This window comes from Trachypithecus francoisi, unplaced genomic scaffold (genome assembly GCF_009764315.1).
Source record: "Trachypithecus francoisi isolate TF-2019V2 unplaced genomic scaffold, Tfra_2.0 Lachesis_group3, whole genome shotgun sequence".
Classification (NCBI taxonomy): domain Eukaryota; kingdom Metazoa; phylum Chordata; class Mammalia; order Primates; family Cercopithecidae; genus Trachypithecus; species Trachypithecus francoisi.
Genome location: NW_022681468.1, coordinates 85,843,610 through 85,861,695, shown reverse-complemented (window position 1 = coordinate 85,861,695; position 18,086 = coordinate 85,843,610). Strand labels below are relative to the sequence as shown.

General features: G+C 47.5%; 1 protein-coding gene across 4 annotated transcripts in view; it reads right to left on the bottom strand.

Annotated features, from left to right (window-relative positions):
• Positions 1 to 18,086, bottom strand: part of TEP1 (telomerase associated protein 1) — a 48,166-nt gene that overhangs the window by 16,355 nt on the left and 13,725 nt on the right. For all 4 annotated transcript variants that reach the window (XR_004431765.1, XR_004431766.1, XM_033188775.1 and 1 more), the window contains exons 10-30: positions 15,498 to 15,607; positions 14,731 to 14,821; positions 14,325 to 14,502; positions 9,846 to 10,014; positions 9,185 to 9,343; positions 8,929 to 9,006; positions 7,548 to 7,678; positions 7,176 to 7,235; positions 5,869 to 6,027; positions 4,717 to 4,893; positions 4,345 to 4,465; positions 3,268 to 3,392; positions 2,883 to 2,996; positions 2,674 to 2,791; positions 2,321 to 2,515; positions 2,026 to 2,201; positions 1,771 to 1,927; positions 1,458 to 1,637; positions 908 to 1,000; positions 509 to 641; positions 214 to 364 (exon numbers count right to left, since the gene is read on the bottom strand). Coding sequence is in view for 2 of the 4 variants with exons in the window: in XM_033188775.1 (XP_033044666.1) it covers positions 214 to 364; positions 509 to 641; positions 908 to 1,000; positions 1,458 to 1,637; positions 1,771 to 1,927; positions 2,026 to 2,201; positions 2,321 to 2,515; positions 2,674 to 2,791; positions 2,883 to 2,996; positions 3,268 to 3,392; positions 4,345 to 4,465; positions 4,717 to 4,893; positions 5,869 to 6,027; positions 7,176 to 7,235; positions 7,548 to 7,678; positions 8,929 to 9,006; positions 9,185 to 9,343; positions 9,846 to 10,014; positions 14,325 to 14,502; positions 14,731 to 14,821; positions 15,498 to 15,607 (2,875 nt within the window). In the remaining 2 variants the exon portion in view is untranslated. The remainder of the gene's footprint in view (positions 1 to 213; positions 365 to 508; positions 642 to 907; positions 1,001 to 1,457; positions 1,638 to 1,770; positions 1,928 to 2,025; positions 2,202 to 2,320; positions 2,516 to 2,673; positions 2,792 to 2,882; positions 2,997 to 3,267; positions 3,393 to 4,344; positions 4,466 to 4,716; positions 4,894 to 5,868; positions 6,028 to 7,175; positions 7,236 to 7,547; positions 7,679 to 8,928; positions 9,007 to 9,184; positions 9,344 to 9,845; positions 10,015 to 14,324; positions 14,503 to 14,730; positions 14,822 to 15,497; positions 15,608 to 18,086) is intronic.

Sequence of the window (18,086 nt, the reverse complement as noted above, 5' to 3'; positions counted from 1 at the left end):
GGAAGAGAGAGAGGAGAAGGAAGAGGCCTGTCAGTGAGCATCCTGGCACAGCAGTGGGCTCCTATGGCCCCCTCCAATAGCGGAAACTGGAGCAGCTGGAGCAGTAACCCATTCATGGTCTGGGAGCCAGATGTTGAAGCTATACACAGGGCCCTGGCTCAAAGAAGGGAAGGCATAGAGAGGTCAGCAGGAGCTCAGCTGGGGCACCTGTACCTGCGCAGACTCTGGACGAGGTAGGCAAACGGGCCCATGGGGTAGGGGTCTCCACTGTTATCAGCAGCCACGGCTTCTTCCCAGCTCTTAGTCCCCTTGGGTAGTGTCCGCCACACACTCAGCACTCCATGCAGCTGGTCCACAGTCAAACCTGAAAACTCAAGCTCTCTGAGGCCCTCACCTAACCACACAGTGTCCCCCCCGACCCCCACCACACCTGCTGAGAACCCAGTGGAACCAATGTAATGTGAGCCCTGGCCCTCAGCGCCCCAACCCACCCACCCCAAGCACTGACCACTCCGTGTGACCTCTAGGGTGGTCAACGCCTGGGGAAGGACATCAGGCCCGTGTTCCTGTTCCAGTGTGCTCAGGATGTGCTGCAGCAGCAGGGGGACACTGGCAGGCAGAGTCCGGAGTCTCTCAGACACCTAGGATGGCGGGAGGACAGCCTCGTTCAGTGTGGCGGGAGGAGAAGCAGCTTGGGTTGTGGGATAGGGAAGGGGCAGCAGGAGGACAGCGGGGAGGAATGAAAAAGTAAAGAACAACTGTGGGAGAGAGGTGAGGTGAGGTGTGAGGTGAGGATGGGGAGTAGGTGATCACAAGACAGCAAAGGACATGGGATAGGGATGAGACAAAGCAGCTGAAGAGAGAATGGGAAGTGGTGATTGGGACTTGGAAGGTGAGGGGAACCGACCTGCTCATACAGCGTGAAGAGCCTCAGATGATCGGTGACCAAGCGCAGGTAGAGCGGCCGGCCTGATTCTCGCTTCACCAGCAGCAGTCGCATCTGACAAGACTCAGGACTCAGGGTGGGGTCCAGGAGGGCTGCCCACAGCCAGCCCTCTGCCCAAGCACCAGCCCCTCTGCCAGGCAGCTCCTCCTCTGAGAGTCCCCAGCAGGCGCCAGGTCCATGGCATCACCCCAGGACATAACCATCCCTCTCCTACACTGCTCTGCCCAGTCAGCCCTGCCAGAAAACCCCTGTGGCTCAGCCTACCCCACCAAAAACCACTTTACTCATCCCCTCACCCCAAGAGGCCCCAGAAAGGCCATTCACCAGGGGAAGAGGGCTGGGGGACATTATCAGGAACCACAATTTTCTTATTAACAACTTCCCATGGACAGAATTTCTGAGAAAACAAAGGAGCAGGTCTGTTCAAAGCAGCTAGCAGCCTCAGCACCTCGGGTCCTCATAGTTCCCAGATTCACCCCACACACCCACCAGCCCTGGCCTAGAACCCAACCTGGTTGTTAAACGGTGACTCCTCCAGCCGCTTCCCATACAGGGCCAGCTCCTCTCTCACCAGCCGGGCCCGAGCAGAGGCCTCCAGAGGCCCCAAGGCCACCACGTGGGCACCCTGGCTCTGCTCAAGGGTCTCCCCTAGGCCTGCATCCCTAGACACACTCAGCACCAGGTGTACACACTGTGATATTTGGGCAAAGGGAAAGGAAGGTAGAAAGAAAAGGAGAACCACATTGGAGAGGCCCCTCTCCTCCCTGCTGTACCCCTCCTTCCCCCAGCCTGCCTCCCCAGACCCACCTCCTTCTCACACTCACCCGGGGAAGCTTCTTTGGGATCCAGTCTGAAATCAGCTGCCCATTCTGGTCCACCAACCTATCAGCCCCATCAATGATCAGGACCAGCGTCTGACCAGGATGCAGGGACTCAGAAGACTTGGGCAGCAGTCTCTGCTGCAGCTCCCACACAAGGCTTCTGTACATGGAGATGAAGTCAGGGTCAGTGGGAGAGACAGAAAAGCAGGGGTGGCACCATGGGCATCAACAAGGCTGGGCTCATTGGGGGATACCCACCGGTAGGTGTTGGGGAGGGCACCTGGCTCTTTTAGTTGGCCACGCAGATAGGTACAGAGGCGTCTGAGCAGAGTGAGGGCAAGACCCTGGTCAGGACGAGCCCCGGAAAAGTGGAAGAAGACTAATGGTGCCACCTTGGCCCCATCAGGAGCCTGCAGGGCTGACACAAGAGATGCCTGCATGTGACAGGAACAGAAAACATGGTCACATTTTACATGCTTGAGCTCCCTGTGCCTTACCTCCTTAGCCCACACAGCCTTCTCTCCCTCCTGCCCAGGCCCCTGAGACTCTGTACCAAGAAGGCTGTCTTGCCCTGTCCTGACTGCCCTGTCACCAGGCTCAGCCTCCCATGGTGCAGCATCAGCTGCTGCACTGTGTCCTGAAGAAGGCGTGGCCGGGCAGTACTTGGTGGCTTCTGCAGCTGCTGGAAGGTGGCCTGGACCAAGTCATCATCTGGGATGGACACTGGCTGCTCCAGCAAGGCCCCAGGCTGAGGGTAAATGGGTCAGTGACTATCCATGGTGCTATGCTCCTCAGGACCCCCAGGCTAAAACTCACAGAGGCCCCACCAAGTTACTTCCTACCCAGGACAACCCAGACCACCCCATGTCCCTCTGCACGCCTCTGGTCACCAGTGCTTCTGCTGACCTGCAGGTAGAGCTCCTGGATCATATTCCACACATCCTGCAGAACCAACTGACCAAACTCCTCCAGCCCGCCAACATAGGGCCTGCCAGCTGCCACACCCCCCCACTCACAGGGGTACCTGTGGGCAAATCAATCACAACCAGGTCAGAGCAGGCCTGGCTCCTCTCACCACATCTCTGTACAGGTGCTCCCTACACCCCTCAGCTCACCTGCGGCAGGTAATCCCTTTCTGTCTGCTTAAGCAGCTCTTCAGTTCTGAGATCCGACATGCGGCCTCTTCAGACTCAGAAACAAAGTCAGATTTCCAGGTATCTGGCACAGAGCTGACCACCAAAGACCCCAAAAGTTGGAACAGACTCAGACCCCAGCCAGCCTCCCTCTACCAACCACCAGACATAGCTGTAATTTCCTGAAGCTCCTCAAGTAGAGATCTCCTGACTCCAGCACCAAGGCTGACGTGGGGCTGCAAAGGCATGCTGAGTCCTGTTTCTGCCTCACAGCACTCCCCTTCTATACTCTGAATACTGAGGAGAGAAGACTAGCCTGTCTGACCTTCTGGGGAAGGAGCCCCAACCTGCAGGCAACAGAGAGTACCTGAGGAAGCTGGAATCCCGGAAGTAGATGAGAGCTTGGGCAGAGGGCTGCAGACGTTGGTTCCGGTTCAGGAACTGCATCACCTCCATCTCTGTCACAGAGCGCCCTGAAGGGTACTGCTGGGCCTGTGGGGAGGGCAGAGACGGTGAGTTTAGTCCTAGGCCACAGTGACCCTCCCTCCAGACCTGCCAAGGCCCCAGGCCTCCTGTATCTGTGATGTTCCTCTCTCCCTCCCTCCTGGCGCAAGCAATAAAATATAGCTAATAGCTAATGTTTTTTACTTATTTTTATTTTTTTTTCTGGAACAAGGCACTAGTAGCTAACATTCATTGAATGCCTGTAATGTATTGAGTATTCTGTTACAGACTTTTGTTTTTGTTTTTTTGTTTTTCTGAGACTGAGTTTTGTTCTTGTCGCCCAGGTTGGAGTGCAATGGCATAATCTCGGCTCACTGCAACCTCCGCCTCCTGGGTTCAAGCAATTCTCCTGCCTCAGCCTCCTGAGTAGCTGGGATTACAGGCACACACCACCACGCCCAGCTAATTTTTGTATTTTTAGTAGAAACAGGGTTTCACCATGTTGGCCAGGCTGGTCTCGAACTCCTGACCTCAGGTGATCCACCCACCTTGGTCTCCCAAAGTGCTGGGATTACAGGCTGAGCCACTGCACCTGGCCCTGTTGCAGACTTTTAATTATCATAATAACCCTCCAATGTAAATGTCATTGCTTCTCTTTAATATAGGGCAATTGAGGCTAGGTGGGAGTAAGCTGCATTCCACAAAGCCACACAACTTGTAGATGACAGAAGGGAGATCAGTACCCAGATCTATCTGATGGCAACATCTAAACAGACCTACCCTCTTACTTTTGCTCTTGGCCAACCCCAGAGGCACTTCTCAAAGGACTTTTCTCATCTAGAGCATGGTCACTTGTAGTATCTTCAGCCTATATTTCTCTTCAAGTCTCAAAGACCTGCCTGTTCATAGTCCCAGGGTTTCTGACAGAATGTGGCTTCTCACGGCCTCTGCCCCAACCTTTGCTTCCTCCCCAGCCCTCCTCCAAACCTGTCTGCCTTACCCAGTGGAAGTGTGGATAGTCAGGAAGGTTGTAGCTGGGGGGAATGTATCCATAACGGGAGCCCAGAATCCCCACAAACAGCTGTGCGTTCTCCACCTCCCCAAGGCACACTTCCAGTTGTCTGTAGGCACGGTTATAGGGACATGTGGGAGTCACTGGGGGCATGGTATCAGGGAACATAGGCATAAATAGGGAGACAGGACCCTGGCTCACAACTGAGAAAAGAGAAGGTAGGCTGCTCTTGTTAGTATCCAAAGAGCGACTCCCGCCTTCACCCTCATCCATTCTTGCAGCCCCAATCCTGCCCCACTCAGGTCCACCACTCAAGCCCCTCATCCCCAACCCAGCCCCTCTTCTCTGCAGCCCTCACACCTGTTCCTACGGGTCTCCTCCTCAGTGACGCCCCAGCGGAGGTCGATTCCGTGAAGGCTGATACGGTGAGGGGCCGCTCGGGCCTGCAGTGCTGGCAGCACAAACCTTAGCAGCAGGTCCCGCTCCCCATGCATGTCTCGGAAAGTGGATGAAATAAAAAGCCGGATGCTGCGCCATCTGGGGATAAGCAGAGCGTTGGGCCCAGTCTAGGGATGAGCCCCATCACCTAATCCACAGACACTGCTGTGATCACCCTTTAGCACTGAGCATGAGCCAGGTATGACAGACAGCAGACAGGTGCCCAGCAGGCCTTCAGAGAAGCACGTGCTAGTGGTCTCAACTGCACAGCCCTGGAATTTAAAGCCCACTTGCTACTTCTTGTACACCTCTCCTTTTTCTCGTAATCATTATTATGTATTTACTGTTTGTTCATGACAACACTGTGAGGTAAGCACTATCATCATCTCCATTTTAGCAATGAAGAAACTAGGTTTTGTTTTTGTTGTTTGTTTAAGACAGAGTTTTGCTCTTGTTGCCCAGGCTGGAGTACTAGGGCGCAATCTCGGCTCACCGCAACCTCTGCCTCCAGGATTCAAGCGATTCTCCTGCCTCAGCCTCCCCAGTAGCTGGGATTATAGGCATGTGCCACCACACCCAGCTAATTTTGTATTTTTAGTAGAGATGGGGTTTCTCCATGTTGGTCAGACTGGTCTTGAACTCCCAACCTCAGGTGATCTGCCTGCCTCGATCTCCCAAAGTGCTGGGATTACAGGCATGAGCCACCGCGCCCGACAAGAAACTATAGCTTTAAGAAATTAAGCAACTAGGCCAGATTCAAACTGCTATTTGACAAAGCCACAATGAAAAAGCCAGAACCTGTGCTCCTAAGCCCTCTGCCTACACCCCGGCCATACGGCCATGATGTCTGCCATATCTTTGTATTCTGACTTCCTTTCCTCAGTAGAGAAAGGAAGGGCTTGCTCACAACCTGACAACTCCCCATGATAGAGAAACCCCTGCCTGAGAAAGAGGAAGTGTACCTTCATGAAGAGAATAAGTGGCACCTCACCAGCTAGAATTTCAGTCCCAGAGTTTCTCCAGGTTTGACTGCAGCCTCTCCCAATTTACAAAGGCATAGAAACACAGACTGACCCTTGCTGGGGAATAGGAGCCAAGGGGCTTGGAGTGTCCTCTTCCAGTGGCCGGAGACACTGGATCCCTGTCTTTCCCGGGGGCGGTGGAATCTTGAATATTTTGTCCATTTGGCCCACATGTTCCAAAAGATGGGAGGCCCCATGCTCTGCGATGAACCTGACATAAATAACAAGAGTCAAAATCAGTGAGGTCTCCCAAAAAGGGCAGGGGGAAAAAGATACGTCTAGGTTTGGTCACCAGTTAAGTGAAGCTCCTTAAGAAGGTAACCATAAGCAGTTTACACAGACTTAAAATAAATGAGGATGCAGAACCATAGGAATGAAGGAAAAAAGAAGCCCAACTCTAGCCCCTCCTGCTGTGCATGGTAATCATCAACTTGCTGTTGGGCCAGGGGCAATGGGCTAGGGTAAGGTGTAAAACTTAAAGCCATCCCAGTCTGGGCTTGAGCAGCTCTGTGCCAGTCATAAAGGCTCCCTGGAGAAGGAGGAATGTGTCTGAGGCTTCCTAATAGGAATTGAGGGAAATGGATGGTATCCAAAGGAAAAGGCAGTGGAGAAAACAAGTACATAAGAAGGCAAGGATGGAAGAGAGAAAAAAATGTGAAAAGATTTCTATAATTTAGCTTAAATAAATGTAATTTTCTCTGGATCAAGAATGAAACAGAAGCCGCAGTGACATGGCCATCTCTTGATAGTGAAATCTCCTATGTCCATTTTCTTCTTTCCTACTGGATATAATATAATACAAACTTGGCTGAATACCAAGATGGCTGGAGCTGAAGCTGACATATTGAATCATGCGGTAGAAGCTGAGTATTTGAGGATCATGCAGCAATAAGAGAGAAAATGCCCAGGTCCCTTTGACACTGTGTTGCTGCTATGCCTGGATGGCTGTAAAAGAAGAGTGAACTATCTTACTTTAAAAAAGAAGTGACTGGGGCCGGGCACGGTGGCTCACACCTGTAATCCCAGCACTTTGGGAGGCGGAGGTGGGTGGATCACAAGGTCAGGAATTCAGGACAAGCCTGGCCAACACGCTGAAACCCTGTCTCTACTAAAAATACAAAAATTAGCCCGGCATGGTGGCACATGCCTGTAGTCCCAGTTACTTGGGAGGCTGAGGCAGGAGGATCACTTGAACCCGGGAGATGGAGGTTGCAGTGAGCTGAGATTGTACCACTGTACTCCAGCCTGAGTGACACAGTGAAACTCTCTCAAAAAAAAAAAAAGTGACTGGAGTAGAGATAATCTCCTAAAAACTTCCTACCAAAGTCTCCAACCCTTCAGTATCCATTCTATACTCACTTCAGTATCCCATCACTGCAGCCTGAGAGTGTCACATCATTGGGATTCAAATCTGGTGACCTGGCAAAGGAAGAAGCAGTCACTAACCATCACAAACAATACCTGGAACACAGTCACTGCCCACTAACATCCCAAGATGAAAACCCCACTTCTGCAACTTTAATAGGGTTATGTGGTAGGCTACGGCTAGGGTAGACTCTCACGGAGGGGTACAGAGTTAGGCTAAAATGTCCACCCGAAGTGCAACAGAGGTAAGAAGGCAGAGTTGAGGAGATCCCTGTCAAGTGGGAGTGTCCTATGCTTTGGCAGGCATAGAGAGGAAATGTAGACCACTAATTTCTGACACTGGGCAGGAAGTATAAGCACCCTTACAGGTATTGTACCCTTCTCAGGAGGAGACCAACAAAGAGGCACTTGCAATTCACACGCTGCCAGTAAAGCTGTTTGGCCACATTGATCATTCCTTCATCCATGCTTTGGCCAAAGAGGATGACCCTGTCCACCTGTAAGATGAAAGGGGAGAAGACGCTAGAGAAGGGATGCTAGAGAACCCAGGACATTAAGATATGAGCTTTCTGAGGACAGGAGGGTTAGGAGAACTCTGAGAGGAGTACCTCTCCTGAGAGCACATAGAATGAGGGAAGCCACTACATTTTAACTTACAGGGGACATCAAAGTGCAGGTGGGAGTGGGGCACTGGTATACTGTATCTGGCTCATTCAGGCTCAAAAGAGCTGGTTGTTAAGTTTTCAGGAATTTTGTGGGCAGTTGTTAAAGACGGACATTATTAAACATTAAATGGTATACATTTAAAAAATTAAATAAGTTATATTTAATACAAATGTGGCTGGGCATGTTGACACACACCAGTAGTCCCAGCTACTTGGGAGGCTGAGGCAGGAGAATCACTTGAGCCCAGAAGTTTTAGTTGCAATGAGCTATAGTCGAGCTACTTCACTCCAGCCTGGGCAACGGAGTGAGATCCTGTCTCAAAAAATAAAAATCAGAGGCCGGGCGCGGTGGCTCAAGCCTGTAATCCCAGCACTTTGGGAGGCCGAGACGGGCGGATCACGAGGTCAGGAGATCGAGACCATCCTGGCTAACAAGGTGAAACCCCGTCTCTACTAAAAGATACAAAAAAACTAGCCGGGCGAGGTGGCGGGCGCCTGTAGTCCCAGCTACTCCAGAGGCCGAGGCAGGAGAATGGCGTAAACCCGGGAGGCGGAGCTTGCAGTGAGCTGAGATCCGGCCACTGCACTCCAGCCTGGGAGACAAAGCCAGACTCTGTCTCAAAAAAAAAAAAAAAAAAAAATCAGAAAATAAAACAAATGTAATAAATACTCAAAATGCATAACTTCCTAATAATTTTACTACATTTTACTACTATCTACTCGTGCTTATTTACATCTACTGTATCAGGTTGTGAGAATACCACACAGCAGTGTGCTCCTGAGCGTCTTTTCCCAACTCTGTGTTCAGTAGCATCACGTTGGTAGCTTGAAATCAGCCACGGTAGGACTGTTTACACCATGGAAATTTAGGAGATGCTATTAACCAAGGCTTATTTTTCCAGGCAGCTGGTTGTTGAATATTTACCAGCACACCACTGAGTAGGGGGTTGTAGCCAGTAGAGAGCTGATCTGACTATTTTATGTGGTTGGAGAAGTCAGCTTTAAAGGTCAAGAAATGAAATATATCAGTTGTAGAGGAAAATGTGGGGGAGGGAGAGAGTTTCTCAGGGATTAATACTCACAGGAACCCTTTGGCCAGCCAGAGATAGCAGGTATTTCCCAAAAGTATTCAGGGACCATTCACCATTTTCATTAAATTCCTGAAGGAAAGAGACTTCATGTTATATGGTTGCACAGTAAGCCACAAACACTGCAGGCTTGCAGTCTGCTTGGGAAATCTTCAGAACTGTGTATATCTGTGCCTTTACCAAATATCTGGGCTATTCCCAGGCCTGTGTTCTTCATATATTTTTGGATGGTGGGTGTTGAGTATCTGACCTGGACTTGAGCCTGGAGCCTGATGGCAGTCTTCAGGATGCCTTCTTCTGCATTAAGCACTGCAGTCTTCAGAGTGTCACCTCCACACAGCATGACATCCACCTGCTCGGCCCTCGTGATCATCATCCCAATCAATAGCAGCGCATAGTTCAGTGGAGGCTGATCGGACAAGTGTCAGGGGAAATAAAGCTCCCCTGCTTTGGAATTCACCCTTGCCCAGCCAGCCCTGGAGGCCAAACCCTTCCACTGGTTTGAGGGAATAAGAAAAGGCGTAAAATCCCAAGTTAGGAGGTGTCAGCTTCAGCAGCCCTCAGGAGGAGCTGACTATGGAGGGAGGAAGAGAGGAGCCAGGATCCCTGCCCAAGTTCAACCCTGGGATGTAGTGAGATGAAAGTGAGACATATTTTGGTGATGGAAATTTAGAGAGTACCAAGTACCAGCCAAAGGTGAAATGTTAGTATTATAATCCATAAACCTGGTTGAAACAACATCCTAGGAATTGTCCCTAGGAACCGAGGACTGATACTTGGAAGCAAATTCGTATCATTTATTTCAGCTGGAGTGCTTGCCTGGGAAAACCAGCTCTGGAAACAGGATACCACTCAGGATCCCCAGCATCCTGCCAACCCAACCCCTTGGAGGATGCTTTTTATTTTCTTACCCCTTGTGGGTTGCTCTTTGGACACAGCCTGTCTGCATTAGCATCTGTCAGATAGACCAAGATGGTGCGGCCTGGCAGCAGGGGCAGGCTGTGCTTCACAGAGAGGTTCACAGCTGTCTCCAGGGCCTGTCGGTACCTGTTCAGCATCTCACCATCATATTTCCACTGTCTACAGGCAAGCAAGACACAGACACAGGAGTTCAGGGACTTATCTGCCCCTTAGAGGCAGACGGGGAGATGAGAACTTGCCACTAAGTATTGAATCTTCTCCTTCCCTCAAGCACCACACCCCATTCCACAGCCCACTCCATTTCCGGTGTAGAGGACTGGGACAGAGCTTCCCTAAGCCCCCATTCTATGGGATTCTTCTAATCCACACTCATGGTAGGAGAGGGAAAGTCACCTGTGGATCCAATAGCTACACTTACCACATGAATCCATTCTTACTTCATGAAGCAAGATTTAACGGCTACATAGTTCTAAACAGTATTTTAAAAAACAAATACTAACTCCTTACTCTGAAAACTGACAATTAAAGGAGAATAAATTGAATATTCATCCCACCTTTCCCATACAATCTACTTCAGGGTAACTAAATAAATATAGTTGATAAGGGAGGCTGTTTTTTTAAATTCCAGTTAAAAAATATTGAGGAATGATAAAACCCTCATTCTGCAACCACCAGTGAAACAATTGGTTCACGCAAAGATCACCAAAGGATGAGCCATTAACTACTGTGGAGAAATGAGGCTATTACTACCTAAAAGCGCTGATCAATATCAGCATTACTGAGTAGTAGTCCCACTTAAATAGTACATATACGGTGGCTCAAGCCTGTAATCCCAGCACTTTGGGAGGCCGAGACGGGCGGATCACGAGGTCAGGAGATCGAGACCATCCTGGCTAACATAGTGAAACCCCGTCTCTACTAAAAAATACAAAAAACTAGCTGGGCGAAGTGGCGGGCGCCTGTAGTCCCAGCTACTCGGGAGGCTGAGGCAGGAGAATGGCATAAACTCAGGAGGCAGAGCTTGCAGTGAGCTGAGATCTGGCCACTGCACTCCAGCCTGGGCGACAGAGCAAGACTCTGTCTCAAAAAAAAAAAAAAAATGGTACATATATAGGATCACCTATGAACTACTTGAAAAAAAAAAAAGCAAATCTAAATCTGTTCAAGCCTTTAGAGCTAACGCCCAGTGAACATGAAATAGAAAAACAAGTTAGATGACATCATGAAGAAGGAGGGAAATCCACAATATGGGATATTCTGTGGGGTCCCTGAACCTGGTTTTCATAGTAGCTCAACAGCATGAGAACAATTAAAAGATTAAAAGTGGGCTGGGCGCGGTGGCTCAAGCCTGTAATCCCAGCACTTTGGGAGGCCGAGACGGGTGGATCACGAGGTCAGGAGATCGAGACCATCCTGGCTAACACGGTGAAACCCCGTCTCTACTAAAAAATACAAAAAAAAACTAGCCGGGCGAGGTGGTGGGCGCCTGTAGTCCCAGCTACTCCGGAGCCTGAGGCAGGAGAATGACGTGAACCTGGGAGGCGGAGCTTGCAGTGAGCTGAGATCCGGCCACTGCACTCCAGCCTGGCGATAGAGCAAGACTCTGTCTCAAAAAAAAAAAAAAAGATTAAAAGTGACATAAGAGACTTAACAACCAAATGTAATGTGTATACCTTGTTTAGATCTTGATTTGAATAAAACTGTGAAATGATATTTTTAAACAATTGGAAAATTTGCATATGGACTAAATAACAGATGAATTTACCAAGGAATTATTTTTAGTTTTGTCAGGTATATTAATGACATTCTTATTGTATAAAAAATGTCCCTTTTTAAAGAAACACACACGAAATAAGGAAAGGTGAAATAAAATGTCTTATTATTTGACATTTGTTTTAAAAATATCTTCAAAGGAAAAGAAAAAGGAAAAAAGATCAGTAAAGAAAATGTAGGCTGGGCGCGGTGGCTCATGCCTATAATCCCAGTACTTTGGGAGGCCAAGGTGGGCGGATCACAAGGTCCAGAGATCGAGACCATCCTGGCTAACACGGTGAAACCCCATCTCTACTAAAAAAAAAATACAAAAAAAAATTAGCCAGGCGTGGTGGAGGGCGCCTGCAGTCCCAGCTACTCCGGAGGCTGAGGCAGGAGGATGGCGGGAACCCAGGAGGTGGAGCTTGCGGTGAGCCGAGATCGCGCCACTGAACTACAGCCTGGGAGACAGAGCAAGACTCTGTCTCAAAAAATAAAAAAAAAAGAAAAGAAAATTTAATAAAATCTAGATAATCACTGAATCTGACAAATAGTTTTATGTAAGTCTATTTTATTTTTATTACTTGTGCGCATATTTAAAGTTTTTTATACTAGTTTTTTAATCTAACAAAATCAGTAGTCTTCCCAGCGCTATCCAATAGAATTAAATTACAATTAAATCAAATTAAACTTAAATTATACACATATAATTTTCTAACAGTCACATTTTTAACAGTAAAAATAAACTGGTGAAATTAAATTTTCTTTTCTTTAAGAGACAAGACGGGCGTGGTGACTCATGCCTGTAATCCCAGTACTTTGGAAGGCCGAGGCGGATGGATCACTTGAGGTCGGGAGTTTGAGAGCAGCCTGGCCAACATGATGAAACCCTGTCTCGACTAAAAATACAAAAATTAGTGGGGTATGGTGGCATGCGCCTGTAATCCCAGCTACTTGGGAGTCTGAGGCACGAGAATCACTTGAACAGGGGAGGCAGAGGTTGCAGTGAGCCGAGATCACACCAGCCTGGGTGACCTCAATTTAAAAAAAAAAAAGAGACAGGGTCCTTGGCTCATGCCTATAATCTCAGCACTTTGGTTTGGGAGGCCAAGGTGGTTGGATTACTTGAGCTCAGGGGTTTGAAACCAGCCTGGGCAACATGGTAAAACCCTAACTCTACAAAAAATATAAAAAATAGCTGGGTACAGTGGTGTGTGCCTATAATCCCAGCTACTTGGGAGGCTGAGGCAGGAGAATCAATTGAGCCTGAGGGGTAGAGGTTGCAGTGAGCTGAGATTGTGCCACTGCACTCCAGCCTGGGTGATGGGAATAAAATCCTATCTCAAAAAAAAAGGGGGGGGCACAGGGTTTTCCTCTGTTGCCTAGTCTGTGCAGTGGCATGATCATAACTCACTGCAGCCTCAAATTCCTGAGCTCAAGAGATCCTGCCACCTCAGCCTCCCAAGTAGGTGGGACTACAGGTGCAAGCACCTGCACCTGGCTAAAATTAATTTAATATTGCTTTTTATTTAACCCAATATATGAAAACATTTTCATGTCAGCCTGTAATTAATACAAAAATTATGAATATTTCACATTCTTTGTTCAGACTGCCTTCAAAACCTAGCATATCTCAACTCAGACTTCACTAGCATATTTCAGCTGCTAAATAGCCACATGTGGCTAGTGGCTACCTCATTGGTCAGTACAAGAATACCATTTGGACTGGCCCCTTTTTTTTTTTTTTTTTGAGACAGAGTCTCGCTCTTGTTGCCCAGGCTGGAGTGCAGTGGCGCGATCTCGGCTCACAGCAACCTCCGCCTCCCAGGTTCAAGTGATTCTCTTGCCTTAGTCACCCAAGTAGCTGGGATTACAGGCACCCGCCACCACATCCGGCTAATTTTTGTATTTTTAGTAGAGAGGGAGTTTCACCATGTTGGCCAGGCTGGTCTCAAACTCCCGAGCTCATGATCCGCCTGCCTCATGATCCACCTGCCTCAGCCTCCCAAAGTGCTGGGATTACAGGCGTGAGCCACCGCATGTGGCCAGGCTTGACTCTTAAATGGCCCTCTCTGTTCAGCTACTGTTTCAGGATATTTCCGGTTACTGAGCCCTCTAGAAGATTAAGTGAGTCCTGTGTTTGTTTTGAATAAAAACAAGTGAAAGATACTGATGAACCACTTAAAAAGACAGCTGAGACTTCATCACGCCTACAAAACAGATTGTACATCTGTCTGAGCCTGCTGATGGTAACTATCTTTGTGTGTATGTCAAAATACACACACACACACACACACACACAACAAAAACAAAAAAGATGAATGGGTCAAAAAATACAGAAAGAGATAGAAACAAAGAGAAAAACAAACATGTCACAGAAAAGAAAAAGAAAGAAAACCATGAATCAGAGCAGAAGCAGAGAGGACACCAGCATACACCACCATACATCAGCATAACTAAAAGGAATCCACATAAACCAATAAAACAATCACAGATAATAGAGTGGAGGTCCAGGAGTAGATTTCGTTTCATGGTCTCTCTTTCGGACAATGTTAAAGACAAGCTGTGCTGTGCAAAAAACCAGGCAGTTCTGAGCCATTGCGATGACTGACAAGCAAACCTTTACAGAAAAACAGCTGGGCTTCCCAGATGACTTCCAGCCTGTACCAGGGTAGCCCCGATTGCCCACCCTTGGCTCCCAGACAGTGCATACATACCTGGCCTTGTGTACTCTCAGCTTCTCCCTCTTAAGCTTCTCATACATCACAGGTACCCTCATTACTGTCCGAAGCTGCCGACGGCTTAGGTGGCAAAGAAACCTCCGCCTGGGACGGTTGTTGTCATTTCTAGTTAGTATCCGCCCCATCAGTGTTGTATTAGAAGGAAAGGGCAATGCTGTATGACAGGTAAATTTCTGAGTTAGGCAGCTTCTATTCCCTCATCTTTTCCTACCAGTTATGTGGCCTGAGCGCCAACCCTTGGGGCTGGTAAGTGCCTGACTTCTGCCCCCCACCCCAACACACCCTGAGACTGCAAGGCAAGAGGCTGAAAATATTGGTGCTGATGCTTCATTTATTGTCAGATATGAGAGGCAAACAGGAGTTGGAAGAAGGGGGAGAATACCTTGGTTTCTGAGTTGAGCCTCAAGGGCATCAATGGAATCATGGGCATTAAGAAATCTGAATGGAAACTGCCGACTGTGGATCACCGACTTCTAGAAAGCAAGGGAGGGAGGGAGGGGTCATGAGCAGAGGAGTTGGGAGTATGGGGGGGCTTCAGGGGTCCACTCTATTAGTTTTGTGAGAAGGCACAGAAGGACAAAATGAACTTAGACAAGAGATATAGAAAAGGGATAAGAAGAAGAAAGAAAAAAGTCATCATTTTAGGGTGTGAGAAGAGGTAGCAAAAGAAAAGAAAGTAACAGGAAGAGCCCTGTTTCTTTTAAGACTCCCTCTGGGCAGGGTGTGGTGGCTCACGCCTGTAATCCCAGCTCTTTGGGAGCCTGAGACCGGTGGACTGTCTGGGCTCACGAGTTCGAGACCAGCCTTGCCAACATGGCAAAACCCCATCTCTATAAATAAAAAATAAAGACTCCTTCTGAAATCAGTTACATCACAGAAGTGTCTCTTCCTGGTAAGTCACTGAGCTCAGAAAATTAAAAGGAAAGTTCTTATACTCTTTTGTAACTTCTCAAAGGATGTACTGAACCCCCAAACTTATGTCCCTCAACCTATCTGTATTTCCAGACCTACTTACAGCCCACATGGAAACAACTTGGTGGCCATACCTTCCTCTGCCACGTGAAAAAGCCTGGCCTCCAAAGCAGCAGTGGCCTGTCCACATGCACATCTAGCTTCTGGGCCCCATGGCTACCAGCCCCTCACACATACCGCATGCTGGAGTCTCTGCAGAATGAGCTCATGGTGGCGGGCACTGATTCCAACCCGCAGCAGGTTGCACAGGTTCCGAAGCATGGCCATGAAGGGAAGCTTCCCATTTTCTGTGGAATGTGGGGCATAGAGTGAGAAAAACAAATGAGGCCAGGCACAGTGGCATGCACTTATAATCTCAGCTGCCAAGGAGGCTGAGACAGAAGGATCACTTGAGCCCAGGACCCTGGAATTGGAGTCCAGGCTGGGCAACATAGCAAAACTGTCTCAAAAAAAACAAAAAAAAAAAAACCCAGCAAATGAGGGATGATTAGAGAGAGATCAGAGACCAGAGCAAGAAGTTCAGAGACCAGGCATGTAGAAAGTCCAAGATAGAGGAAGTGAGGAATTCACATACAATCTACTCTACTCAAAATGTTTTAAAGGCTTAAAAAGATTAAAAACAGGGTTGGCCTGAAGTTTGGAACAAAATTTATGCAACACTGTTTATAGGATGGCTGTTTCAATAAACAACTTATGTTACCACTTTATCTGTTGGCCCTAGCCCTAAGATTGGGTTCAACTGGCAAAATGCATTCCCTAGTCTAGAGCAAAGGTTTGTAAACTTTTTAGATGGCCAAAAGAGAAATTTCATAGTGTAAGTTGATTTATGAAGTATATACTAACATAATGTAGTACATTCATTAGTTAATATTTCAAGGCACAATATCCACTTAAAAGAATGTTCACCATTTATGAAACCCCATCTCTACAAAAATACAAAAATTAGCCAGGTGTGGTGTCAGGTGCCTTTAATCCCAGTCACTTGGAAGGCTGCATCAGGAGAATCGCTTGAAACCAAAAGGCGAAGGTTGCAGTGAACTGAGATCATGCCACTGCACTGCAGCCTGGGTGACAAAGCAAGACTCTGTCTCGAAAAAAAAAAAAAGTTCACCATTTGTAATGATGAATGTAAATCCATATTTCAAATAGTCTTCATAATTTTTAAGTTTTTAAACCAATTTCTTCTATTTGATTAGTCATTGCTTTTTTTGCTTAAACATAGGTGAAAAAGATTTGCACTGGAGATAGAATTTCACCTCTGATCTCTGTCACTTTCTTATTGTTCACTTGTCCCTGTGTTATTAATATTATCTTCAAGCCATAGTTTCTTTTCTTTTTTTTTTTTGAGACGGAGTCTCACTCTGTCACCCAGGCTGGAGTGCAGTGGCACGATCTCAGCTCACTGCAACCTCTGCTTCCTGGATTCAAGTAATTCTCCTGCCTCAGCCTCCCAAGTAGCTGGGATTACAGGTGCCCACCACCACGCCCAGCTAATTTTGTATTTTTAGTAGAGACGGGGTTTCACCATGTTGGCCAGGCTGGTCTCGAACTCCTGATCTCCAGTGATCTGCCCACCTCGGCCTCCCAAAGTGCTGGAATTATAGGTGTGAGCCACCATGCCCAGGCCATCGTTTCTTAATAATAATATTTTTAAGGTTTATATCCATTTTAAAGAGTTAGTTCGGTTAATACTGAATAATATAATTCCAAATCCATCTACAAGTGAAAGAAAAATTGCTATAGATCAAATTATGTAGAAACCAAAATTTAAAAAAAAAAAAGAGTGAAAGGGTGCCATTAATGCCCTCAGATTGTGGATGCTCAGAAAACCTCAACTATTACACATAATATGTAACACTGTATCATATGGACTGAGTGACTATGTGGGTTCAATCTGCATGGTAAATATTGGGAAATTTTTTTTCTTTTAGATAAAAGTAAACATAAATAGGAGGTGTGATTTTCTTTTCCTGGACAGAGGTGCATTCGAACCACTTTAGAGGACAGGTCTGTCAGTCCCACACTGTGCTTGTGCACCCGCCCACACCATCAGCAGCTTCCATCAGGTAAACAGTGTTCCCTTTGTAAAGGGGATGTAAGTCTCATTTGAATTATAGCTGGAAGCTTTTAGCCCTCTGGAAGTCTTGGGATTCTCCAGTCATAATTCTTTTTCTTATTGTTGAGATGGAGTCTCACTCTGTCACCCAGTGGCACAATCTTGGCTCACTGCAACCTCCACCTCCCAGGCTCAAGCAATCCTCCTGCCTCAACCTACCAAGCAGCTGGGACCACAGATATGAACCACCATGCCCAGCTAATTTTTGTATTTTTGGTAGAGACGGGGTTTCACCATGTTGCTCAGGCTGGTCTTGAACTCCTGAGCTCAAGCGATTTGCCCACCCCAGCCTCCCAAAGTGCTGGGATTACAGGCGTGAGCCATGGTGCCTGGCCTCCAGTCATAATTCTGATTCACAAACTGTACAGAACAATCAGGTTGTATATGTACTGTAAATGAACTATTGCATCCATTGTCGACTCAAGTTTTTTCAACTGTTACTATGTATAAAAGGTTTTCTAGATCATTTCTGATGAGAAAGTAAGTCCAATATCCTACTGGTGATATTAGAAAATAAACTGGACGTTTATCCTTCAGATTGCAAAATTCACTAATTTCATCCCAAAAAATGTTAATGAGTTATTAATGAGATCTGTGGTCTCCAAAAAGGGTTCTGCATACCCAATTACATTTTTATGTTATATTTTATA